We start from the raw sequence: 26,427 nt of genomic DNA, 5'->3' as shown, positions 1-26,427 counted from the left end.
ATGCAGGGAGGCAGACCTGGGTCTCCGTGATCGAAGTGAGGTCACTACCCATTTCTGGAAGCCAGGTCGAGGTCTTCCGCCCCTGTGGACTTGGAATGCCCACCCTTGCTAAATGCGCCATTGTGTGAGCCCAGCCTCCCCACACGTTACAAGAGCAGGTGGGCATGAAAGCTCCCGGGTCCAGAAACAAAGAACATGGATTATGCAAGAGGCTATGTTCTCTGGAGGCCCGGGTGCTGGCAGGGAGCGCTGGGCAGAGGAGAGAGGCCCAGTGAGGAGAGAGGGGACAGCCCTGGGGTAGGGTCTGAAGGCAGGGTTAGGACAAGACCGGACACTGCTCAAGAATGTGTTCCCAGCGATGTGTCCTTCCTGGAACCTGAAAGTGACAGGAGGGTGACCCTGACCCCCCAACCCTGAACCGAACTCAGGGACTGAGGGAGACTCTGAGCCCCATCCTGAGACCGAAGTCTCCCCCGTGAGGAGGACTTTGCAGGATAATCAGTGTTGTTAAGGACAGGCTGGCTTCTTGAGGAAGATCCCCCTGGGAGAAATTTCTCTCAGTCCCCAAAGCCTATAATGTCTAGGCTTTTCCCGAGAATTAGCTTGTCCCCATCTATAGATATTATAAATCTTGGAACAGATTGCGTTTCTGTCTTTGCTTTGGCTACTGGGGAGCTCCAAACCAAATGTCTGACCCATCTCTCCTACCTTCATAGCACTCTATTGAATTTGCTTCTCTGTATGAACTCAATTTTGACTTTTATTTTATTTTTTCACTGATCCTTCATCTACTTTTTTTTTTTTTTGTCCTCTGTATGGTCTTCCTGAAAGCTACGCCATATTATTTTTAGAAGGAGACAGTTATGAGAGTGTAAACAAGAGGGCTGTCCAAACATGTTTACTATTTGGTTTTTGTTGTTGTTGTTTTTACTATTTGTTTTTTAAGCCTCACAAGATCTCACTGAATTAGGAGGTAGGTGATTTCTCCCCTCCCTCTCCTTTTTTTTAAAGTTGGTTTTTATTTTTGATACATTGTGTGTGCACATAGTTTCAAAGAGTCCAGTGATTCTCCTCACAAAACAAGAGCAACCTCGGAACACCCCTGCCCCCATTTCCTGTGCCTCAGAGGCAACTACTTGGAATTCTCTTTGCTGCTTCTGAATAATATGCTGATGCTGCACCTTCTGGATTTTTCAGTTTGGGGCACTTTCATGGACTTCCCAGAATGAAGAGGAGGACTTTATTCTCTTTCAGACACCCACCCTCCCCCATTCCCACAATGCTCATCTTCCTGCCCTGCTTTTTGATGGCTCAGCCACAGCCCTCAGCTAGCGTCATTTTGACTATGTATATATCCTTTTGTCTTCCCTGGAGTCAGTCTCTCTCCTTAGTTTTACCTCCCACCCCTATCTGACCGGTGGGGGGACTTGGGCCCCACTTGGGGTCCCACAGCACAGTGAAGTCCTGCCTACCTCCTCTTGGGCGTGTGCCTAATGAGGCATCCCACACTGCGCGGCTGGACCCTTCCGGGGAGACCCGGCTTGCTGTCCCTATGAACTCCCGAGGGTCATAATCCCTGAAGCTTACCTGGAACGAGCCAAGGGCCAATTCAAAGAACCACTGGACCTCAATGGCGTCCTCTGGGGAGAAGGCGAAGATGATGTAGTGGACTCCAAAGAGGGGGATCAGCAGGAGGGTGGACTTGGCCAGGCGCCTGCAGACACAGATCCACTGGTGTCCTGCCCCCTCCCCACAGGCACGACTCTGCAAGCCCCAACCTGTCAGATTGCAGAGGCCTGCAGCAGTGCCCCCAAACCTTTGTGGTTTTACTTTTTATTTTGGAGAATTTCCAACTCCCACGTACCCATCACCCAGGGCCAGTCCTCTAAACTTTCTGATCATGCACCCCATCAGGAAAAAAAAAATGTGAACATGTATCCACCCAAATAACTTTATTATTTATAAATTACGTGCGTGTGTCATTGAACCTATTATTTACGAAACCAGCGTTCTTACTTTTTTGATAATAAATATCTATAAGGAGAAGTTCTTTCATTTTCTTCCCAGATCCCAGATTAGGGTTGCTAAATTTAGCAAATAAAAATACAGGATGCCCAGTTCAATTTGAATTTCAGATAAACAAGGAATAATATTTTTGGGGAGTAAGCGCTAAAACACTATTCGTCGTTTATCCCAAATTCAGACTGAACTGGGCATCCTCTATTTTATCTGGCAACTTTATCCTGGATTCCCCAGCTCCACCCTACTGTGGTGCCCACTACCCTAAGATGTCCTGGAGAATCTGTCACCAGGCAATCCAGGTCACTGCCAGATTCTCAAAGCCCAGAACATCACAGAGGAAGTCTTCGTCGGACACTGATTTGCCTTTAACGATTCTGTTGTGAATTGTGTCTCCCCCGCCCAGATTCACCCACTGAAGCCCTCACCGCAGGACCTCAGAAATACCTATCTGTATTTGCAGGTAGGGCCTGTAAAAAGATGACTAAGGTAAAATGAGGTCATTAGGGTGGGACCTTAGTCCAATCACCTGGTGTCCTTATAAGAAGAGGAGGAGGCACCCAGAACAAAAGGCCAGGTAAGGGCAGCCATCTACAAGGCCAGGAGCGAGGTCTCAGAAGAAATCAAACCTGTGGGCACCTGGATCTTGGGTTTCCAGCCTCCGGAACTCCGAGTAAATAAATTTCTCTTCTTTATACCGTCCCATGTGTGGTTATTTTGCTATGGGGGCCCTATCAAGCTAATACAGCATCTCCCTTTAACATCTTAAAGGTTTTAAAGTATTTTTGGATTGCACATCTTGAAAATCAGATGAAAGCTAGAGCCTTTCTCCCCTGAAAAATACACAGACCTATACACATTTCTCTGAATTTGGGTCGCTGAAGCTCATTGGCAGACTCCCTAACGCTGCCCCAAACACAGATTTCTGCTTCCTGGGATCCTGAGAGATTTCTTTATCTTTCCACTGCTGGAGCTGCGTCTAAGGCTTCCCAGTGGACCCACTTCTCCCCACCCCCATTCCCAATTGCATCAAAACCTCCTTGGAACCAGGGCCAGTTGGGTAAACCATAGGCACTCTGTAAATACCTGTTGACTGACTGACTGACCGTGCCTGGGTCTTTGCCCTCCACTTACTTATAATGGCTCACTTCATTTCCTCTTGTTTCTTGGGTTCTAAGTTTTCTCATCAGGATTCTTAGAATGTTTATAAAAAGGATGAAGTTAATCTGTAAAACACAAGAGGGGGGTGTGGGCTGAAGGTGATTGCCACCTCTCCTGGCCTTGACCCCTTGGCCCTGAGGGCAGAGAAAGCATTGCAGACCACATCCAGGATTGCAGGTCTCTGAGCCACCCCGCCCGGCCTGCCGCCCCAGAGTCCCGGTGGAACAGGCTGTCTGGAGGTGATGGCTGACGCAGCACCCGTGCCTGTCCCTGGCTGCAGGAGCTCTAAGGTCTGCTCAGTTGTGGCAGGGATTCCTCACACTGGAATGCATTGGCATTCCCCAGCGACCTTGTTAAAAGGCAGGTAACCGGTGACCTGAGATGCTGCATTTTTTTCTTAAGATTTTATTTATTTATTTGCCAGAGAGAGAGAGAGAGAGAGAAAGCACAAGCAGGGGGAGCGGCAGGCAGAGGGAGAAGCAGGCTCCCCGCTGAGCAAGGACCCTGATGCGGGGCTCGATCCCAGGACCCCGGGATCACGACCTGAGCCAAAGGCAGACGCTTAACCAACTGAGCCACCCAGGCATCCCAAGAGTCTGCACTTCTGTCCTTGGCTACACTTTGAGTGGCAAGGCTTTCTTCTCTGAGAGGTTCTTAAAAGTTTTGGGTGCGGATTGGGGGGCTGCCTCCCCCAGAAGTTCCGGGTCAGTAAATCTGGGGTGGGGCCGCCAAATTTGCATTTTTTAATAAGCTTCCAGGTGATGCTGAAGCTGCTGGTCTGGGGACCACACTTTGAGAACCACTGTTTCAAAGCCTTATAGAGTCGCTTTGCAGTTTTATCACCAACTCCAGGAAGCCACCCTTGATTACCTATCTTTCCTGCTACATTGCAGTTAGGGATCATGTTACTGTGTAAGCACTTGAAATATTTGAAAGAGGCCGAACACATGCACCTGTCAAAGTTGTGTGTGTCTACCTACCTGTCAATTCAATAACTTCCTAAAGGACAGGAATGCAGTCTTATTATTTCGTTTGGTGTCCCCTCCCCCCAGCCCAGTGCCAGAATGTTATAAAGGTGCCCACGTGGCGCGCAGTACCTCTCCTCCTCTCTCACCCACCTACCAGCTCCAGCAGCATTTAGAGAAGCAGGGATCAGTGGAATCGCCCAGCCGGCACCCTCATTGTTCACACAGCCAGCCTGGGGCCTGGGAATGCTGGCCAAAAGGCAAGGATTAGTGGCCTGTCCAGGACTTCTAGCCCAGCTGCCTCTTTGAGAACTTTGCTTCTCAGCTTGTTGTTTGTTTATGTATCTTGCTCGGAGCTGGCTATGCATGGTGTAAATGAATAAAGGCTATTTTACTTTTATTTATTTTCTTATCTTAGAGTTGCATTTAATTTCATAGGGAGCACTTGAAGGCAAAAACAAAAACAAAAACAAAAACCCCCCCAAACAAAAAACAAACTTTAAGCTCTCAAGAATGAGTTCTGAATAGTGGAATTCTAGGCCCCATGACCTACTGGTTGGGAGATGTTTTTAAGTTCTTCTTTATTTATCTAAGTCATCTCTACCCCCAGTGTGGGGCTTGAACTCACAACTCCAAGATCAAGAGTCACATGCTCTACAGACTGAGCCAGCCAGGGGCCCCTATTGGGAGATATTTTGCATCAGGAATGCCCACCAAACATCACTAGATAGACCAGAGTCTGGTGAAATCCGCCAGGACCCCGGGGCCCATCGTCCCTCAGCTGGGGCTCTCCTGGGCAGCGCGGTCAGAGCCCCAGAATGACGGCAAGGAAACTGGCCTAACTAAATGAGGAAAGACCCTCCTGTGGGAATACTACGCAGCCAGAGCACATCAGTGGATCAAATAATTTCAAAGGCCACGGGACAGCTCACATCTGCTGCTAAGTGAGAAACACAAACTAGTATACAAAACTATATTAAGCATTTTGAAAAAAGTGTGTGCTCAAAGAAAAAGATAGGAAGGAAAAGCACATGTGTATTCACAGTGTGTGTCTCGGTGCTAGAAGTATGTGTGGTTTTATTTCCTTTTGGAAAGTACATTTTGTATCTTCCAACTTTTTTTGACATGAATTCTATTATTTTTGGGGGAAAAAAAGAAGAAGAAAAGAAAAAAGAAGGAGGTCCTGGAATGGCCCCCTCCTCCCAGCTGCCCCCTGGAAAGTCACGAGCCAGCCAGTGAAAGAGGTGGGCGGGGGCTGCTGCCCTGGGCTGCACCCCCCTGTCCCCCCCCCGCCCCACGCAGCAGATCCACGAAGGGAGCTTCCTGTCAAAGGGTCCTGCAGCCGTGGTGTCCCTCGGAACCCTGCACACAGCTGAGGGGCTGATTCCTTCCAGGAGACAACCACGGTGGGTCCCCCGCTCTCTGTCCCCCTATTTCCTGTCCCTACCCACAGGCTCAGCTCCAGGCCTCCCAACCCTACTGCAGAGCAGAAGCACCTGAGAACTTAAACCCCCGCTGAGCACTCAGGCCCCTCCCCAGAACAAAGAGAGCCCGAATCTCTGGCTATCCAGAGATAAACAGCTCCCAGATGATTCTGAAGGGCAGCCCAGTTGAGACGCTCTGAGCTCCCTTTCCATGAGAGTCACTCCTGTATCTTCTCCCTGGGGGCCACCCCTCCAGGCCTGGCCCCCCCCAACAGCACCCCAAAGGCCCAAGACCAAGCCTCACTGAGCTTTCCCCAGCCCCAGCCTATGATCCCAGCTCAGTGATTCTCAGTTTAACAAGAGGAACGCCTAGAAAGAAGATCACGACCCAGAGACCTGAAGGAGGCGGATTTCGAGCCAGCACAGAGCCAGCCAGTGTAGGGCAAGGAGCTCTGCTCACCACATTTTAGTGGCCACTCATGAACCAAAGAGAGTTATGTAAACTTTTGCCCCTCATCCCACTCGCACCCCCCAGCCCCCATTCTCCCATCCCCCATCTAGACCCTCATGCTGCTGACCAGCCTCTGGAAGCTCTGTGGTTCATCCCTCCCCGCTCCTGGAGGGAACAAAGCTAGCGTTGTCTCTTGGCCTTCTGTCCAGGCCAGTCACTCTTTCCGTCTCTCCCACTGGAGCCCAGCTCGGGAAGACGGCCACTCACCAGGATGGAGAGGATCACGGGCCCCCGAATGACCCACCAGATGGATGCGTTGGCGTTGATGTCCCAGCACCTGTGGAGGGACAGCCAGGCATCGTTAGGGGTGGAGAGCTGAGGGGGCCAGGAAAGACTAGTTCCCTCAAGTGCTCTTCGGAGGAAGGGCCCATGCTGGTGGCCCCAAGCACTGTGGCTGGGGGCCCAGCCGTGTTAGAACTGACCCTCTCCGGCCGCCCGGGAGCACTTCGGAGACCGCTGGAGCAGTGCCACACACACCCCCCCGCCCCGGTCTCCGTGCTCTCCCAGTGAACATCCAGGGCAGTGGACCTGTGTGGCACCTGACAGTCAGAAGATCCCAGAATCCCAAAGCAAGCGCAGTGACAAACTCAACTGCCAACAAGGGCCAGGCAGGTGACATCAGTGAGTGAAGTGGCTGAGTGACTGACGTGTGGCCTCAGGACCCTGGGACATCAGGCGTGGGGGGTACCTGGCAAGCTGGAGAGCATGTGCGGGGCCTAAGGCAGCCACATCGGCTCCGGCTGATTTTTGCCACATGGGAAAATGAGAGATGTTGGTAGAACTTCCCATGTTCTCGAGAGAAGCTAAAAATCCAGATTTTACAAAAAATCGAATTCACCCAATTAAAATAATTCTTTTGAAACGATTATTTGGGGCCAGAGTTGGACCGCAAGACACTGGCAAGCCTCATCGGACCAAATCCACATCCTGGGCTGGTTGCGTCAGTGTGTCTGTGAGAAACTGCCTCTGCTCTGTCAGGCCGCCTCACTTCCTCCTCGGCTTCTCTCCGTGTGCCTACTTCCCAGCAGGGCCCCCTGGGCTTACCTCCATCCTCAGTGCCTGGCAGCTTTAGAGAAAAGACTAGATCTCTCTGTCCCCATCGGGAGTCACTGGGAATGCGGCTCTCCTACACCCACCTCTGCTGGACTCTCACACAGGCCCCCTCCCCCGCCCCCCCCCCCAGGGGGTAGGGAGGAGCAGAGGAGAGGATCCCAGGAAGAAGGAAAAGCTGGGTTGGCCGAGAGCTGCCTCACTGAGCGGCACCTGCCTGGACTTTCACGGCTCCTGCCTGGCACCTGCTCTTCCCACAGAGCTGATGGTGTGGGCAGGCCCAGGAGGGTGCGGGCGTGCTGGAGGCCACCACCCATCTGCAAGCTCACACCAGCCCAGCACTCCAGAGTACTCGCCTGTGGGACCCCTGCACCGCGCCCCCCACCCCCCGCCGTTTAAAAAGCAGCCCTCTCCAAATAGCTCCAAAGAAGTGCCCATCCCGCTTGAAGAACTGGACAATATAAAATACACTCTTGTTACCTCTCCTTCAAAGAGCTTACCCGACATCTTCCAGAAAGTGCCTACTGATAGCCCACGAAGCAACAAAAATGGCCGGGGAACCTGAAGATTAAAAATAAAGGAGGGAGCGGGGAGAGGGGACTCAATTTTCAACACCCCCATAAGGGAACAGGGCAGTTCACCCAGCCCGGGAGTGAGCAGGTGTCACAGAAACCCCCTTGTAAATCCTGTGCAAACAAATCCTTGTAGTCTCCTGCTTCTAGGGTACGAGGCATGCCCTGCAAACTGAGGCAGAATCAGAGGTTCTTGAACGCCAGGAGGGGCTCAGAGTGTCCTGGGAGCCTGGGGCAGACTCGCGAGGCCCTCTGCAGGGAAGAGAAGGGAGAAGTGATGGTCTACACCTGGGCTGTCCTGGGCAGAGGCCGCTCTTCCCATGTAGCTATGGAGTGCTTGACATGTGGCTGGTCCCACAGCACATGTGCTGTAAGTGCAAGCCACCCGATTTTGAAGACTTAGTAGAATGTGAAATATGCTAATTTTTATATTAGTTATATGTTGACATGAAAATATTTTTATACTGGGTTAAATAAAGTAGATCATTGAGGTTAATTTTACCTGCTTCTTTTTACTGTGTTTACTGTGGCTACTAGAAAATTTTAGGATATATACGTGGCTCATTCTATTTCTAATGGACATGCTTGTCCGCACCTGAAAATGGTAACAGCCCCATCCCTGGGCTGCTCAGGTTTCAGACCTCCAGCAGCCAGGTTTACACCCAGACAGGAGATGAAAGAATTTTTCTCTGGAGGAATCCAACAGCCCCAGACAAAGGGCCTATAGATGGCGATGCTGGGGACCCCTTCCAACACAGTGGCCACTTCCAGCTCAGTCTCCCTTGAGAGACATGCCCCGCCACCCCACACATGGGGCCTTCAGTCCGCTCTGAAGTGACTCATTCTTAAACATGAACAGACAGTCAAGGTCACGGACATCTGAGGAAAGCTGATTACATAAAAGACAAGGACCAAAACAATCAGAGAGAAGGAACTCAAAGGAAACAGACCGTGCAGGCTGCAGGAGGAACTTGAACAAAACAACTCTAAGGAATATCATCAGAGAGATAAGAGGAAAGATTACATCTGCAAGACCCAAACAGGATGCCGAAAATAGGGAGCAGTCTGAGAACAAGGAAGAGGGCTTAGAAATTGAATATATGATAACCAAGATAAAAGACTCCATAGATGGGTTGGAAGATAAAGACCAGGAATCGCCCGGAAAGCAGAACACAAAGAGTGGAATGAAAAATAGGAGGAAAGACATGAAAAAATCAGAGGTCAATTCCAGGATGTGCGCCATCTGATTAAAAGTTTCAGAAAGAGAGGATAAAAACCCAAGGGAAAGAAATCAAATAGGTGATGTAAGATCATGGTCCAAGAAATGAAGGATGTGAATTTCCAGATGAAAGGACCACCGGATGTCAGCGAAAAGGATGAAATCACCTCGAGTTGGGGCACATCCCTAGGGCATTTCAAAACAGAGGGACAGAGAGAAGACCCTGAAGCTTATGTAGAAAGAGATGAGTAAAAATGCCCGGGGAAGAAGAATAACATGGCAGGGGCACCTGGGTGGCTCAGTCGGTTAAGTGTCTGCCTTCGGCTCAGGTCATGATCCCGGGGTCTTAGGATCGAGCCCCCAGTTGGCTCCCCGCTCCGCAGGGAGTCTGCTCCTCCCTCTGCCATTCTCCCTGCTTATGCTCTCTCTCTCTCAAATAAATAAATAAAATCTTAAAAAAAAAAAAAAAGAAAGGAATAGGATTTAGAGAGGGAAATGAAGGAAATTCTCAGCATGAAGGGTAAGGGAATTGAGCAAGTCTAGAGAACAACCAGCCCAAATAGGGCAGGAAATCAGAAGGCTCTAGAAAGAACATTGTTGGCTCTATCAGGTTGAAAAGCATCCTCCCTAAATTCCTATCTACCCAGAACCTTAGAATGTGACCTTATTTGGAAATAAGGTCTTAGCCGGTGTAATTAGTTAAGAAGAGGTCATACTTAGAAGGATGCCAGTCATATGGGGCACCTAATCCAATATGACCGGCATCCTTATGAGAAGACCATGAGAGACACAGGGCAGAAGAACACACAGCGGAAAGAAGGCCACGTCAACACAGAGGGAGAAATCACAAGGATGCAGCCACAAGCCAAAAACCGCCAAGGACTGCCAGCAACGACCAGAAGCTGGAAGAGAGAGAGGCATGGAGCACTTCAGAAGGATTCAACCTTGCCAGAACCTTGATTTTGAACTTCTGGCCACCAGAACTGTGAGAGAATAAATTTCTGTTGTTTTAAGCCACCGAGTTTGTGGCAATTTGTTTACGGCAGCCCATAGGAAACAAATACAGCAGGAAGAAACCAACAAATAGGAACTAATAGATTTCCTGTTGGTATGGGATGATCTGGGAAACAGCGCTGGAGGGTTTTCCAGTGCTCTGGGTGAACTGGTGGGAATTAAGGACAGCAACATAAAACAAATAAGTCAATCAAAAGTGACTCCGTAAAAAACAAAAAGTTAACTATTGGAAGTAAAATCATTGTACACCACTCGGCTCAGCAGTAAGCATTTACATAGATATAACGATCCATACATAGAATAGGACTTTTTTTTTTTAAAGATTTTATTTATTCATTCGACAGAGAAAGAGTGAGCACTAGGAGGGAAAGTGGCAGGCAGAGGGAGAAGCAGACTCTGCTGAGCAGGGAGCCCGACGCGGGGCTCGATCCCAGGACCCTGGGATCATGACCTGAGCCGAAGGCAGACGCTTCACCGACTGAGCCACCCAGGCGCCCCACTATTTAATTATTTAAACCAAGTATGTACATGACTTTAATAAAAATAATATATATATATATTTTAAAGATTTTATTTATTTATTTGACAGAGAGAGACAGCGAGAGCAGGAACACAAGCAGGGGGAGTGGGAGAGGGAGAAGCTGGCCTCCCGCCGAGCAGGGAGCCCGATGTGGGGCTCGATCCCAGGACCCCGGGATCATGACCTGAGCCGAAGGCAGACGCTGAACGACTGAGCCACCCAGGCGCCCCAATATATATATTTTTAATTCCTTGCCTCAATTTTGGATGCTTTGGGCAAAGAACATGGGTTCTTTTTTTTTTTAAATAATTTTTTATTGTTATGTTAATCACCATACATTACATCATTAGTTTTTTTTTTTTAAAGATTTTATTTATTTATTTGACAGAGAGAGAGAGACAGCGAGAGCAGGAACACAAGCAGGGGGAGTGGGAGAGGGAGAAGCAGGCTTCCTGCGGAGCAAGGAGCCCGATGTGGGACTCGATCCCAGGACCCTGAGATCATGACCTGAGCCGAAGGCAGACGCTCAACGACTGAGCCACCCAGGCGCCCTACATCATTAGTTTTTGATGTAGTGTTCCATGATTCATTGTTTGTGCATAGCACCCAGTGCTCCACGCAGAATGTGCCCTCTTTAAAGAACGTGGGTTCTGAAGGGCCACCTGTTCGTTGTCTCCCATCTTTACAGAGTTGGCAGAAAGTAGGAAAGCCAATAATGGCTCGAGTTAGGGTTTCTTAGTGTGGTCCCCAGACTATCAGGATCAGAGTCACTTGGGGCCTTCTTAGACAGGAAGAGTCTCTGGCTACACCCAAGGCCAACTGGCTCAGAGGCGCCGGGCGTGGGATCCAGCCAGCTGGGCTTGACACACCCTCCATGTGACTCTGATGCTGGCTCCAGTTGGAGAGCCACCAACTCAGCGAGGGGGAGCTTGGTTCATCCCCACAAAAGCCAGAGGTGTCACCCTTTCCTGGGTGCAGACACCCCAGCCACCTGGAAAAAGTAAAAGTGTTGGGTAAATATTAAAAATCTTAAAAGTCCCCACTCCTTTTGATCCAGTGATCCGAATTCTAGGACCCCATATTACACATGGAAATAAGCTTTGTCCATAAATTATTTATCACTGTGTTATTTATAATAGTGGAAAATTAGAAACAACCTAAATGTCCATACAATAGGTATTTGGTTAAATCGGTCCAGAGACGAGTTAAAAATGTTTATGGCAGAGGTAGAAGAATACAGAACATGCCTGTGTGTCAACAGAAAGAAACAAGATTCAGAATTCTACATTTAGAATGACGACAACAGGGGCGCCTGGGTGGCTCAGTCAGGTTAGCGTCTGCCTTCGGCTCAGGTCATGATCCCAGGGTCCCAGAATCAAGTCCTGCATCAGGCTCCCTGCTCAGCGGGGAGCCTGCCGCTCCCCCTGCTTGTGCTCGTGTTCTCACTCTTTCTCTGACAAATAAACAAAATCTTAAAAAAAAAAAAAAAAAGAATGACCACACAATGCAGAGAAAAACTCAGTAGGAAAATCATCTGGAAGAAAACCCCCCAAAATGTTCATTAGATGAGACCAGGGTAATTTTTTTCTACTTAATTTTATTTTTTGCAGTTGTACAGTGAGCATGTACTCATTTAAGCAGCCCGTCTCTGGGGAAACAAGTTGCATACAAATTGAGGAGGGGCCCCTGCTTTTGCAAGAGAAAGGCTTCTCCCAGACGGAAAACTTTAGACCTTCCTAAGTCCCTTCAAGGTCTCCTTGGGGCGGTGCAGGCGGAGAGACCAGGAGGGGAGGAACCTCTGCTTTATGTGCTGTTCTATCTCAGGGCCTGGCATATAGTAGATGAAATATTTGAGAAAGAAAGGAAGGTTCCCATAATCTCACTTAAACCCTCCTAAAAACCCATGGGGCGCTGGGTGGCTCAGTTGACTAGGCATCTGCCTTCGGCCCAGGTCATGATCTCAGAGTCCTGGAATCGAGTGGCATCAGGCTCCCTGCTCAGCAGGGAATCTGCTTCTCCCTCTGCTCCTCCCCATCAGCTTGTGCTCTCTCTATCTCTTCTCTCAAATTAATACAAACCTTTAAAATAAAATAAAATAAACCCTCCTAAAAATCCGTGATGGAGATGTTGCAATGCACCTTTGTCTCCCTGCTTGACTATGACCCCTTTGAATGATGGAACTGTTTTTGTTTCTGTAATCTATAGAAGCCCCTCTGAGCACAAAGAAATGCTCGAAGAAAGTCGAAAAAATTATGATCCTGATATTACAGATAATGACACTGCCTATATTCATATGACGAGATCCTGGCAGATCTGGGAGTCAAGGTCAGTGAACGAGGTTCCAAACGGGGTCCTTTTTTGGGGTCAACTGCATAAGGCAGGTCCCTGGTCCCCCAGTACTCTGGGACTACTGTTCTCTGCAGAAATCCAAAGATCTGCAGAGTCCCACAGCTCCCACTGGCTAAGGGTTATGTGCTAATCAGGCTGCCAAAGTCTACAGGAAGGCTCGGCAAGCTCTGGCAGCTCAGGTGACTTCCCTGATGTGAGGAGATAGGGCCCTTGCATGGAAGGATTTAGACAAGCAGAAAAGACGGGCTTTCCTGGCAGGGGCACTTCTTAATTAAAGGCACTAAGAAGAAAGCAAATGAAATTAATGGCTGGTACACATGACTATCCCTGTAAGCATATGAGTCACTCAGAGGAACTTGGCTATCTTTCTAGAACCCAATGGGTAACTTACATATGTTTATCAAATGAACAATGGATGGATGGATGGATGGATGGATGGATGGATGGACAGACGGATGGATGGATGGATGGATATTTGTTAATGGCAGAATAAGAGTTAAGGGGCCTTTGGAAACAGACAAGCCTTGGTTTGAATCCTGGGTCTGCCCTTGTCTACAGTGTGAGCTGAGCATATTACATCCGCCCCCCCGTCTTTTAGCAGGCTTCTTTGAAGGGCCTCTGGAGGTTGTGGTGGCAATTAATTAATGCATGTAAACTGCTCTGCTCATAGTAATTGCTCAAGAAATGGAGTTATCATCTTCCTTGATCAGAAAGGAAAGGGGGAAGAGAAGGAATGGGGCCTGCAGTTGGCTCTCTGACTGCCATTTCCCCTCCTTCCTACAAATGAACCCTGAAATTCCTTTGGGAAGCCATGTGGTTTGAATAGCTTAAGCCCATCCGTGTATTCCATTCACTCAGGCCTGTGATTGGCTCAGGATGTGTCTGAGACAAGCCGGTCCAATCAGAGTGAACCTCAGAGTATTTGTTGGGAATGCTGGGCCTTTTCCTCTCATTAGGTACAACAAGGAAGCTGGTAGCCCAGAAGCTGTTGGCAGTTACACTGGGAGCACCAGCCTAGAGATCAAGCTGATGTTACAGAAGGCGAAGTCGAAAGGCACAAAGAAACGTGGCTGAGCTGCTGGATCCAGCCTCACCTGAAGCTGGTGATCCCTGGACTTTTCAGATACATGAGCCAATGCTTTCTTTTATGTTTAAAGCTGATCTAAGCCAGATTTTCTGACCTACAATCAAAAGTACACTAACTGATATAGAAAGGAAGCAAGAATGAAAATATGTGAATGGAACATCTAAGGAAGATGAAGCAACAAGCATTGGGTGGTATCAAATGGTAAGAGACTTTGGGTGGCCAAAACTGGGGCTACATTTTAACTGTGAATTCCTACTTGACATACAAGGAAACCAAAGTCAAGGGGTTAAACAAGAAGGAAATTGCCTAAGATTCCACAAGTTAGCTAACTTGTGTGTGGAGCTGGAACTAGAAACCGAATCCTCTGGCTCAGAGCCTGTTCCCACATACCCCCACCGTTCCACCCATGGAGAAACATACCCCATCCGAGGGCAACAAATCCCCGGAGGCACTTCCTCTCTGAGAAGAAGGAGATGACCAGGAGCGTGTGAAGGTAGAGGCCTTCCACCAGCAGCCAGGCGTAGTTGGCCATGATGCAGTACTGGAAGAAAGCCATGACCAGCTTACAGCCCACCTGCACAGAGAGAGGCAGGTGAGCCCCAGGGCTGGGCAACAGCGGGCTCCCCTCTGGCAGCCACCCCTAAAGGACGTGACAGGGCGTAGTGGGGGTCAGGTCGCAGAGCGAGTCTCTGGGGGCTCCTGGCCATCCCCTGTGGCTGTCCACTCTCAGAAGGCCAGGCCCAAGAGTTCTCTAGAGGGTGGGAGTCCACATGCCAAGAGGCCCAGCCAAGAAGGCTAACGGGCCATCACAGAAGTAGGCAGTGCTTTCAAAGGGATTTCTGAGCCAAGGAGTAACAAAATCCTTTCTAAGCTCTTTTCTCGGAAACAGAAGAAGAAGGGACGTACCAGTTATGTTAGGAGGGCAACACTGATTATAGTGAAAATGGCCCCTGATTGGCACACTGCATCTGTTCTGGAGACCTCTAATTACCAGATGGGGGGGGCCAGTGCTGGCCTTGCCTGACGCAGTGCCTTGTTAGAGGCGTGTCTCTTGTGGGGATCGCCAGAAGCTGTCCCTGGGGACTTGTGGGTCCTGAGGCTTCCATCCCAGCAAGGCAACCATTCCCATGTGGCAAGGGTCCCCATTCCTTTCCCTGAGCTGTCCCCTGGGGAGAGGACAGCTTCTGGGATGGCCGAGGGCTGCTACAGGGGCTACGTGAAGGTCACATCCACAGAGGAGGAGAAGCCGGTGTTGCCCTGCTGGCCAGCTATGGTTCCTGCCCTACGGCCGCCTGCAGACTCGGATTCTGGGGGGCGCCCGTGGTTGGCTCAGGAGTCTGATGTTTGGTGGAACCCAAGAAGGTTCCCTGCGGGGCACTGCTGGACTTCTCCACTGCTGGTCAGTGAGGTGGGGGGCCTGAATTTAAGTCTTCTGACTCTCACTCTGGTACTCTTACTTCATCCTGACAATATCCTGAAGGGAGATTCAGTCGGAGTCAGAAAACACACACACACACACACACACACACACACACACACACACACACACACCTATAAACAACACAAACTCAACAGATCTGTAAGGAATTAGAGATTTGAGTGGGAGGAAGTGACAGGGAGGTTGACTGAACCAATCTCAATCTCCAATCCCTTCTCCCTTGTTTGCCTCTGCTATGGAGACTATGATGGTAAATAGATTCGATCTCTCAGCTTCCTTTGCAGTTAGATGTGGTCCCATGACACAGTTCTAGCCAATGAGATGTAGATAGGGGTCTTGGGGCAGGCATTCTTTCCCACCCTAAAAAGGCAAAGCTGCCCAAAGACAAAAACTGTTTAACCCTGACTCTCTTTTTTGACTGGAACATGCATGTGAGGCCTGGGGCTGCAACAGCCATATTGTAAACAAGCAGTGTAAAGCATGGCATCAAGCACGCTGGAGCCTAAAGAGGGAAAGGGACTGTGTCCACCATGGCATCATGGAGCCACTGTACGGCCTGTGGATTGCCCATCTGTGGACGGCTTATGTGGGAAACAACCCCCATCCGTTTGAGCCACTGATGTATGGTTTTCTGGTACATGCTGCAAAAGGGATTCCCAACTGATACACAGAGCAATATTGCAAAGGATAAAGAGTTATCTGAGCATTCAGAAGGAGGAAGGGGGTTAGATTTAACAAAACAATTGTTTTGCCACACACCTGTGTTTGCAGAACCTAGGCATATGTTCCCACTTTTCTTTCTACACCCAACCTCAACCCTCTTTAGACCTGGCCATCTGTCCACAGCTGGGACTTGGCAGGTGGAGGGAAAAGACGAGCCTCACTATGTATCTAATTGCCAGAGTGGCTAAGCCACTCCTGGATGCTGGGAGTTGAAGGGTAGCCCCCAGAGGCCTCCTGACAAATTGCTCTCATACATGACCCAGACTGTGCGCGTGGAGACATGGGACTCTCCCCGGGCTCCCTGGCCCAGCACTGGCCCCTCTACTCTAGGCATTAAGTGCAACCTCAGCTGGGATTTGGGGGAAGGGCAAGGGGACCACCACCCTCTCCCGAGTTGGGCTGAGGAAGGTGGGCAGCCTGGCCACACTCGGGGGCATGCAGGCATGTTACCCTGTGGGCATCACAGTGAGCGACATCGTCCGAGGAGAAGAGCACGGCGTCCTTGATGAAGTTGGACAGGGCACGCAGGATGAAGGACACAAAAAGGTGCATGTGGATGTAGTTGCGGGTGCAGTGAAGCCTCCTGGAGAGAGAGAATGCAGGGCCATGGGGGCCAGAGCCACAGGCGCGCGGCCACTTCTTAGCTAGACGACCTTGACCTCGGGCAAGCCTTTTCACCTTCCAGAGCCTGAGTCTCCTCCTCTGCCGGAGGGGTCAGAGGTCTGTTACTCTTTCCCCGTCTTCTGGTACCAGAAGCAAGCTTTCTTATGGGGAACCCAGTCCAGCTCTGAGTGGGGGTGACTCCATCCTCCTGCCCTCTTGATAGGCCTGACCAATCAGAGTACTCCACCCCTGGTTGCTGTGACTGGCTCAGGTTGGGCATGTGACCCAAGCCTAGCCTATGAGATATCCTACCCCCATCCCCACCCCAGGACTTTGATTGCAACTAATGGGGAAGAGGCTCTCCTTGTCCTGGTGTGGCCGAGCCAGTGGAATGTACCCCTGAGGCTGCTGGTGGTTGTCTCTGCCACCCCTGCAGAAAGCCTACCTAAGGATGAGGCCAAGGCAGAGTTGAGAAAGGGAGGGAGACAGACCTAGTTCTGCAGATACCTTTGAGCACCTAGATACAGCCATTCCTAAAGCCAGCAGCCCTGAGCTTGTCAATTATGTGGGTCAGGTCACCTTTGTTTACTTAAACTGTCTTAAGGTGGATTTCTGTTTCTTGCAACCAAGAGTCTGGCTAACACACTTGTAAAACGGGGTAATGATACCCATCTTATAGCATTGTGTGAAAATTACAGATAGTACATGTGCAGTAAGTTCCTTCTTGTGCGCAGTAATTGTGGAATGAATAAAAAATATGAACAAGGTCACAGGAACATCAGTGTTTGGCCACAGGTAAGGTTTAGATCAAGAGGTCCCCAAGTGGCCCACCCAGACCTTCCTTTCTCTGGCCTGAGTAATTTAAAGAGACCCAAATTCTGCGCCTGTGGAAGGCTGGGGAGACAGAGAGTTGGCAATGTGTTCTCACCGGAAAGCACAGAGGATGCTGAGGGCGACCAGGAGCATCACCAGGGAGGAGCTATAACCCACGGTGTACATGACCTTCAGCTTCATCAGGTACTCGTGCTGCAGAGAGAGGCATGTGTCAGTCCCATCCACCCGGTGGCTGGGCTTTTTTCTGCCTCAGAGTGTACCTGCCCAGGCAGCTTGAACCTTTCAATACTGACTGCTATGCTGATCAGATTCCGCGGACCTCAGTTCATAGACTCGGAACACCTTGGCTTTGGAAAAGATCTCAGGGATCATCTGATGCGAACTCAAACTTCTACCCCATGCGTAGCGCCCCTTACCATCACCCTGAATTCAAGCCTTCGCTTGAATACCTCCAGGGATATAGACTCACCTGGCCTTTTGAGGACGTCATCTGGTATACAAGGGTGCAAAATATTAGGTAATTTTTTCTCACGTGAAGCTAAAATCTATTACTTTTAAATTGCCCCTATTAGTCTTTTCTGGACCTACTTTGGAGCCACTTGAAATAAATTGAATTTGTCTGTACCTAAGGCCTAGCATTATTATTATTTTTTAAAGATTTTATTTATTCATTTGACAGAGAGACACAGTGAGAGAGGGAACACCAGCAGGGGGAGTGGGAGAGGGAGAAGCAGGCTTCCTGCTGAGCAGGGCGATGCGGGGCTAGCATTATTTTTTCTAAATAAACTTTTCATTTTGGAATCGTTTCAGACTTCTAGAAGAGTTGCAAATATTGTACAGAGAGATCTGTCATTTCTTAATACAGCTCTTCTACCCGCTCATCTCTCACATATTACATTTTTCCTGTGTCTTCAATCTCTTTCATGATCCTTCACCCTTCTGCTCAATTAATACGTTCTGTAGTCAACGTCCTTCCTAAATAAGACACCCAGAACCGAGAGCTGGAAAGCTCCAATGTATTCTCTGAGCAGGAAGGGGAAGAGTGGGACCATCACCTCCCCTGATCTCTACACTGCACTCATGTGGATGCAGAGCCCACAGCCACTTCACATTACTGACTCATCTTTGATTCGGAAAGACTCTCAATGGGATGGGAGAAGGTGACATATAAAGGTAAATGTAAAACCTGCATCTTTTAGGTTCAAAAAAACCAAATTGTGCGACAGCCTTAAAAAGAACCAAAGAAATGAAAATTAAACCAATAATGCTATACCATCTGTTACCAACCAAATGAACTAATATTTAAAGGCAATAATATTCTATGCAGCTGAGGGTAGAGTGGGACCAAAAATTGCTTCAATCTCTCCTGAAAGTAGCATGTATCAAGAACCTTTGCAATATGCATTCCTTTTGACCTCCCTTCTACCTCTAGGAATTAATTCTTTTTTTTTTTTTAAGATTTTATTTATTTATTTGACAGAGAGAGACACAGCGAGAGAGGGAGCACAAGCAGGGGGAGTGGGAGAGGGAGAAGCAGGCTTCCCACGGAGCAGGGAGCCCGATGCGGGGCTCAATCTCAAGACCCTGGGATCATGATCTGAGCCGAAGGCAAAGGCTTAACGACTGAGCCACCCAGGCGCCCCTCTAGGAATTAATTCTAAGAAATTAGCACGCGCGCGCACACACACACACGCACAAAGAAATAAGCACAAAAGGAAAAGCATATTTATACATCAAGATGTTCCTCACAGAACGATTAGTGGTGAAAAACACTCAAATGTCCAACAATAGAACAATTAACTAAATTATTTTAAATCATTGTTTTAATGTATGCCGCCATTAAAATGCTGCTTCCCAAGAGTTTTAAAAGATGTCAGCACGTGCTAAGAATGTAACATTAAGTGAAAAAGCAGAATACAATTTTTTTTAAAGATTTTATTCATATTTGAAAGAGAGAGACACAGCGACAGAGGGAACACAAGCAGGGGGAGTGGGAGAGGGAGAAGCAGGCTTCCCGCCGAGCAGGGAGCCCGATGCGGGGCTCGATCCCAGGACCCTGGGATCATGACCCAAGTGGAAGGCAGACACTTAACCGACTGAGCCACCCAGGCACCCCCAGAATACAAATTTTATATGTCCAGTGTGATTCCTGCTATCTGTTGGAAAAAAGTTTTAAGTTGAATTACATGAAATTGCCCTCTTTGGTAGGTCAAATGATTGAGTACCGGCCATTTCATGTGGTTCAATCTCATACATGCATAGACCATAAGACTGTAAAAAGATGTGTTAGAGGTTAATAATGGTTAACTTTGGATGATAAGTTTGTGGACAGAGTTGTTATTTTTATTTTATTTTTTTCTACACTTCTCATTTCTCTCCAGGGGGTGAGTACTATTTTATAACCAGAAGAAAAAGGTAATTAATTAAAAAAAAAAAAACAGGCACAAGAATAGTATTGGGGAAACCTTGCTGACAGCTCTTCGTATGAAAATGACCTTGAGGTTCAAATGTCCCAAGCTCCATGGCGTTAAGAATTGTACTGCAGGGAAAGAATGCAGGCTTCAGAGCCGAGAGACGAGGTTTCCAAACCCAGGACTGTTACTCACCAGCTATGTGACCTTGGGCAAATTACTTAACTTCTCTGAGCCTCAGATTCCTCATCTGCAAAATGGGGGATAATATCTAACTTGCAGGCTTGTCAGAAGAACAAATGAAGTATCAGTTAGAGTATCTAGACAGTGCCTGACACTCACAAGACACTCAGAGCATGTTAATTTTTCCCCACTTCTACCCCTCACCCCCAGCATCCACCCTTCAACAGGAGTCATGGGTCCAAGATCATGGTAGGAAGTATGAGTTATAAAGAAGCTATATTGCATTCTCAGTTACAGTAACGGAGTGCTGTGGGACACCAGGCAACACTGGAACGTTTGAAGTGTTTCGTCCAGTTCTGGGCATGCTATTTTAAGAGACACATTAATAAACTGGAACATTTCCAGAGAAGGGAAGAGTGCATGAAAAAACTGGGTACATTGCACCCCGAGGAAACAAATAAACTTAGGAAAGAACAGTATTAGAACGATTGACAGGTAGAAGCATTAGCTCCAGGGGGAGGAAGCTACCAAAAAGATATCTGACTCAGAGTGACCAAAACTTTTCTGAGAGCAAGAGGCAACATTTGATGGGATGGCTGCCATGTGACATTGAGCGTCACCACTGGTGTGACTGTGATCCCAGAAGCCAGGAGCCACCTCTCAGGAACGTAGATGAGAGCCTAGGAGCCTCACTCCTAGGACCACCTGGCTAGCAGCCCTCAGTTCAGAAGCAGATTTGGGCCAGTCTGTTGACAGCATGAGGAGGCACGGGGTGACAGTAGGGGGCGTTCAGGCTGAATGTTCTGCATTGTCCTGAGGCTGGGCGGATTGTCTGCCAGGGAACCCTCAGGACACCAGCTAACTCCACTTGTCCCTGCGTTATGTGTGTAAGTTCTGATCCAGAAAGAGCCCTGCTCCCAGGAGGCCTGATGTGACCTCAGTGCACCCGCCCTCCACATCTGCAACGGGCACCACCTCCCAGGGGGCTTGCGGTCCAGAAGCCTCACTGCTGTCTGTCCTGGATCAAGTTGCCTGTCTCTCTGCCATGTTTCCTGACTGGGCCACCTTCCTTCTGCATCCTCTAGATCAGGGGTCAGCAGGACTTTTTCTGTAAAGGGACAGATAATAAGTGTTTTAGACTTTGGGTGCCCATTGGGGCTCTTGTAATCACTCAGCTCTGCTCATAGTGCACATTGCCATAGCTATGTCTCAATAAAACTTTATTTGCAAAAGCAGGTGGTGGGCTGGGTTTGGCTCAAGGGCCATAGTGTGCCAACCTCAGCTCTAGGTAAGCAAACCCCATTTTTTTTTTTTTTAAGATTTTATTTATTCATTTGAGACACAGAGAGAGAGAGAGCATGAGCAGGGAGAGAGGCAGAGGGAGAAAGAGAAGCAGGCTTCCCACTGAGCCAGGAGCCCGATGTGGGGCTCGATCCCAGGACCCTAGGATCATGACCCGAGCTGAAGGCAGACGCTTAACCATCTGAGCCACCCAGGCGCCCCAGCAAACCCCATTTTATTTACCCAAGCATCAGCCTGGTCCTTTCTGCTAATCTGAGTCCACTGTGGGCTTTTGTCAGTGACTAAAATGGCACGTGCCAAGGAAGGAAATTGAAAAAAAAGACAGCCAACAAATGCTGATTTCCATCATCATTTGATTAGAAGAAAAAAGACATTTCAACAATAAGAGACAGGATGATTCAAATCTCTGAGTACAAGATAAAGCTTGTGGACCAGCATCTAGGCACCAGTAAATCACATGGCCTGAAAACCTTTCTGATCTTAGGGATTTTAATTTTTTTTTTTTTTAATGTGAGTTGAAGCCAAGGTAGGTCTCCTTTCCACTACTTTTGGCCAATTAATATTCTGAGTTAAGTCCAAACTTTGCATTTACCTTTGTCAAACTTCATCTCCTTGTTTTGGGATTTTAAGTTTCAACCCTGGATGAATATCATGGTTAAGGCCCTGGGCTCTGTTCTTCCCCAGCTGATGAGTCTAAGCCAACAGTGTCTCCGATGTGGTTTCAGTAGACATAACTCACAAAACCAAAAGCTCCGTGGGGTCCTCAATAATTCTTAAGGGTGTCAAAGGGTCCCAAGGCCAAAAGGTTTGAGAACCACTGGCCTAGGACAATCCTGTATCCCAGCCCTCTGCCAGGGATGGTCCAGGGGTGGGCAGGCTCCAGTCACTTTGGGCCAGTGAGATGTGAGGACAAGCTTGCTGGGGTTTGGGTGAAGAAGCTTTCTCGCTCTTGGGAAGGAGCCATAGGAAGTCTGGCTGTCCCTCCTCCTGGACAAGCAGGCATGGGGAAGCATGTAGCTGTCATCACCAAGGCCGTCATCCAAATCGAGAAGTGGCAGCCTCGAGAAGAAGCCACCAGGATAGCAGGAGGAGAAATGGAAAGAACCTGGTCCTTTGGCAGCTTCTCAGTGCTGCTTTATCAAAGAGTTCTGAAACCTGTTCTCTGCATCCCCAGTTACATGAGCCACATCTGTTTATTAGGCAAGTTGGAAATTTCTGTTTCTTGCAGCCCAGAGCATCCTTTCGAACCTCTGTGCTGCCTGCCATCCATCATAAGAATGTTCTCTCTTAATTTTATGGATTTTGCCAATGTCATCACATAAACTTCCTGTCCTCATAGAAGTCAATGAGAGAAATGGTCACCTGCGGGGGTCAGAGCCCATCCACTCTTCCAAAACCATCTGTACACACTGATCAATGCTTGCCGGGTCTCGTTATTAAGGTACCCTGCTCTGGCCAGACCCGAAGACCCCCTGTTTGTCCCCCAACTGGATGACAAGCCCCAGGAGGGAAGAAACCCAAGTCTCCAGCTTGGTCCCCCGATCAGTCTCCCTCATACAGAGCAGGACTGACTGGCTAGAGAGAGGAGTCCTAGAAAAAATTCAGAAGTGGGTATGGTCTGTCTCCCAACCTCATCTTCTCCCTTCACTCTGCTGCTTCCCCCCCATGCTACTCTCACATGCCCCCACCCCATCCTCCAAGGGACCAGCAAGCCTGTCCATCCAGATTCCCACTGGGGAGTTTAGCCCATGGGGCTGCAAAAGAGCATCTCCCAGGGGGACACGCACCATAACCAGGGAGGCAGCAAAAGCTAGAGGAAGGACTCAGGCTCTTTTTGGAACTAACTTGGTTTGACTCCTGCCTCCACTAGTTTCTGAGCGTGTCCCTTCACCCCTCTGAGCCTCACTTTCCTCATCTGCACAATGAAGAAAATAACGACCTTACAACGGATCCTTCTGAGGGTTTAGCGTCATTATGTATCCCGCAACCGGCACATGGTAGGTGTTCAGTACAACAACAAACATTCACTGGGCACCTGGTAAGTGCCAGGCATTGTGCTGGGGCCTAGGGGCCTGAAAATGAATACGATTCTGATTTGTCCCTGCAATATCCCTACACCTCGACCCATGCCTGGCTCACAGTAGGTGCTTGATAAATGTTTGTTAAGTGAATTCATGCCTTTGAAGAGCTTGCATTTTAGTGAGAGAGATGGATGCCCATGGCACATGATGATGATTTTGTTTAACGTAGTGGGTAATATTTTGGAGGCCAACACAGCATATTAAGGGAGTCCTTCCTGGGAGCGGGGAGGCGGGTAGAAAGGGCTTTCTGGAGTTGCTGGGCTGGAATGGAGTCTTGAAGGATGTGTTTGAATCAGGCAGGAAGAGTAAGGATGGAAGGGCTCTCTGAAACTAATGGCCCCTCAGGGGAGGCCTCTGGAGGCACCCGGAGAAGCTCAGCCCACCGCTCAGCGTCCTCTCTCAAATCAGGCCTGCCCTGCAGCCACCAGCCCTCTCCTTCCCCTCAGAGTCCGAGATGCCCTGAGAGCAAACATTTATTGAGCACTTCCTATGGCCGCTCACCCTTCTCAGCACTTCCCTGGATTACCTCGTTTGGTTCTCTTGGCAAGTCTGTGAGGTCAGAACCATGATCAGCCCCATTTCCTTGATGGAGAAACCGAGGCACAGAGAAGTTAAGTCCTCCCAACCCCCGCCAAGGTCACAGTCAGGGTTCAGACTCACCAGCCTGGCTCCGGGCATTTAGCCAGCACGTTGCTTCTCCTTTGCTCTCATGACTAAATCACCCCCAGTGTCGTGGCGGCCCAGGGAGGTTCTCACTGTGCCCGGATCTTCGTGAACACCATCTCCAGGCTGACAGACCAGGGCAGTGAGGCAGGCCCAGCGAACCCCGGATGATGAGCAGGGTGGGGTGGGTGACAGGAGCAGCTCCTGGTCCCCTGATCTTGCCCCGGGGCTGGCTCCACTCTGTCTTCTCACCCTGTAGGCCCCCAGCCAGGGAAAGAAGGGCAGACAGGCTTACCCGCTTCTCATTGGACGAGTCGTTCACGTTAAGCCCGCAGGCCAGGTCAGGCCTGGGGAAGGTTTCCGACCAGCCGTCCTGTGTGCAGTTTCGAAACATGGAACCTGTGGGGGCCAAGCATCTTGCAGGTGAGCAGTGGGGACTGGGGACAGATGGCCTGGGGTCCCGGGTACCCTCAGCCACACCTTAGGGGCGGCGTGGCGCTTCCCCATCGCTGGGCCCCAGCTGCCTTTCTTTGAACCACAAGGTCAGCTCCCAATTGGCCCAGCCGATCCTTGAAGAATATGTAAGGGTCAGTGAGAAGGAGCGGGAAAGGGGCGCCTGAGTGGCTCAGTCGGTTAAGCATCTGCCTTTGGCTCAGGTCGTGGGAACGAGTCCCACATAGTGCTCCCTGCTCATCGGGGAGTGGGCTTCTCCCTCTCCCTCTGTGATCTCTCTCACTTTCGCTCTCTCTCAAATAAATAAAAATCTTAAAAAAAAAAAAAAGGGCAAAGATGCAGATGTGTGTGCACAGGTGAGAGAGAGACAGACCTGTGGACCCCCGAGGCCTCGATCTACAAACAGGCCAGCTCTGAACAAATGCCCTGTTCAGCCTCCAAGCACTACTTGTCCTCTCCCCGGGGTCCCACGGCCTCGCCCACCCCCATATCCCTCTGTGCCAGGCACAGGGCTCCACAGACAGGGTTGACACACACCGCAGTCCCCTATGGTCACAGCAGCTCTCCCCCACTGCACTCCCAACCCAGCAGAGCTTCCGGTCACCGCTCCCCAGCCCGGCTGGCTGCCCCCAGGCCCAGCCCCACTCCAGGGGTCTCTCAGGCCCCAGGGCACCAGGGCTTCACCCCAGGCCTGTCCACTCCCACCCTACCCCTCACCTTCCCTTCCGGGGCTCCAATCTCAGCATCAAGCTCCCTCAGTGCTCCAGGGGGGACCCCCCTGCCCATCCTCCACACCCACTGGCTGAGGTGCCACTTCTGGTTTTTTGTGGGTTTTCCCAAAACAGGGGGTGCTCCTTGACCCCTTGGGTGTTCGCAGGAGATAAATATAAACCTTCGCAATGGCAGCACCCCAGTGCTCTTGCAAGGGATTACAGTGTCCCATATGATACAAGGGGCCAAGTGTCGTGCTCAAGGACAGTGGTCCCAAGCGATTCTGATTATATACCCCCAACCAAAAAAACCCCATTGATCTCACTCTTTAAGGATTGTGTATTTGCTCAATTATAAAATCCCATGCTCTACTATAATAATACCTGGTGATTACTATGTGCCAGACACTGTCCTCAGCCTGTGACAGGTAGCGACTCCTTTAACCCTAACAAGACTATGAACTAAGCAGTTACCTTTATAGTAAAACATATTATAACATGTAAATACTGCATCCATTTTACAGTTGGGGAAACTGAGGCACACCATGGTTAAATAATCTGCATAAGATCACAGCACAGGAAATGGGAGTTGAACCCCGGGGTCTCAGACCCTCACTCTCAGCCACACACTATGTACCAATCCCCTTTCTTTCTCCTGCTTTCTCCTCCTACTATGTACTGATCCCAGGACCCACTGCCATTTAATGGGTGGGTTCCCCGAGAACCTGGCATGGTTGGCAAGGACCCAGCCATTCCCATAGTGAAATGTCCCATACCGAGGAAGTTCTATTTCAAATCTCACTTCCCGTCCTGCTCCCCAGCACCTGAAAACCCCCAGCAGAGCAGGGGCACTGAGGTAGACCGTCCAGGGGGCCGCCCCTCCCAGAAAGGAAGGAGTGTTCAGTCTTCCCAGCAACACCTCCGCATTTCTCTGCATTGTAAATCACAGGAGAGCTGCGATCCTCCCGCAGAGCTCACCACCGGCCCGTTCTCCTCCCCGCACAAGGCCAAGGCCAAGTCCCGTGCCCTTCACACAGTGGTGGCTGGCTTCCCTGCCTCCCCTAGCAGCTGATGAGCTCCCGAGGGCTCTGGGGCCCAACCCAGAGCCCTTGCTCATCCATTTGCTGGCTGGTGG

The 26,427-nt window shown here is 49.6% G+C and overlaps 1 protein-coding gene across 2 annotated transcripts in view; it reads right to left on the bottom strand.

Moving 5' to 3' along the window:
• Window positions 1–26,427, bottom strand: part of SCTR (secretin receptor) — a 76,630-nt gene that overhangs the window by 5,108 nt on the left and 45,095 nt on the right. The window contains exons 4-11 of one of the 2 annotated variants that reach the window (XM_027590730.2): window positions 24,425–24,528; window positions 17,584–17,681; window positions 16,503–16,635; window positions 14,312–14,465; window positions 7,631–7,691; window positions 6,288–6,357; window positions 3,154–3,245; window positions 1,588–1,714 (exon numbers count right to left, since the gene is read on the bottom strand). In XM_027590730.2, coding sequence (XP_027446531.1) covers window positions 1,588–1,714; window positions 3,154–3,245; window positions 6,288–6,357; window positions 7,631–7,691; window positions 14,312–14,465; window positions 16,503–16,635; window positions 17,584–17,681; window positions 24,425–24,528 — 839 coding nt within the window. The remainder of the gene's footprint in view (window positions 1–1,587; window positions 1,715–3,153; window positions 3,246–6,287; window positions 6,358–7,630; window positions 7,692–14,311; window positions 14,466–16,502; window positions 16,636–17,583; window positions 17,682–24,424; window positions 24,529–26,427) is intronic. The other variant, XM_027590731.2, reaches the window with a different exon arrangement.

The sequence above is a fragment of the Zalophus californianus genome, chromosome 3 (genome assembly GCF_009762305.2).
Source record: "Zalophus californianus isolate mZalCal1 chromosome 3, mZalCal1.pri.v2, whole genome shotgun sequence".
NCBI classification, from domain to species: domain Eukaryota; kingdom Metazoa; phylum Chordata; class Mammalia; order Carnivora; family Otariidae; genus Zalophus; species Zalophus californianus.
The sequence above is the reverse complement of the archived record's forward strand: the minus strand, read 5'-3'. Positions and strand labels throughout refer to the sequence as shown.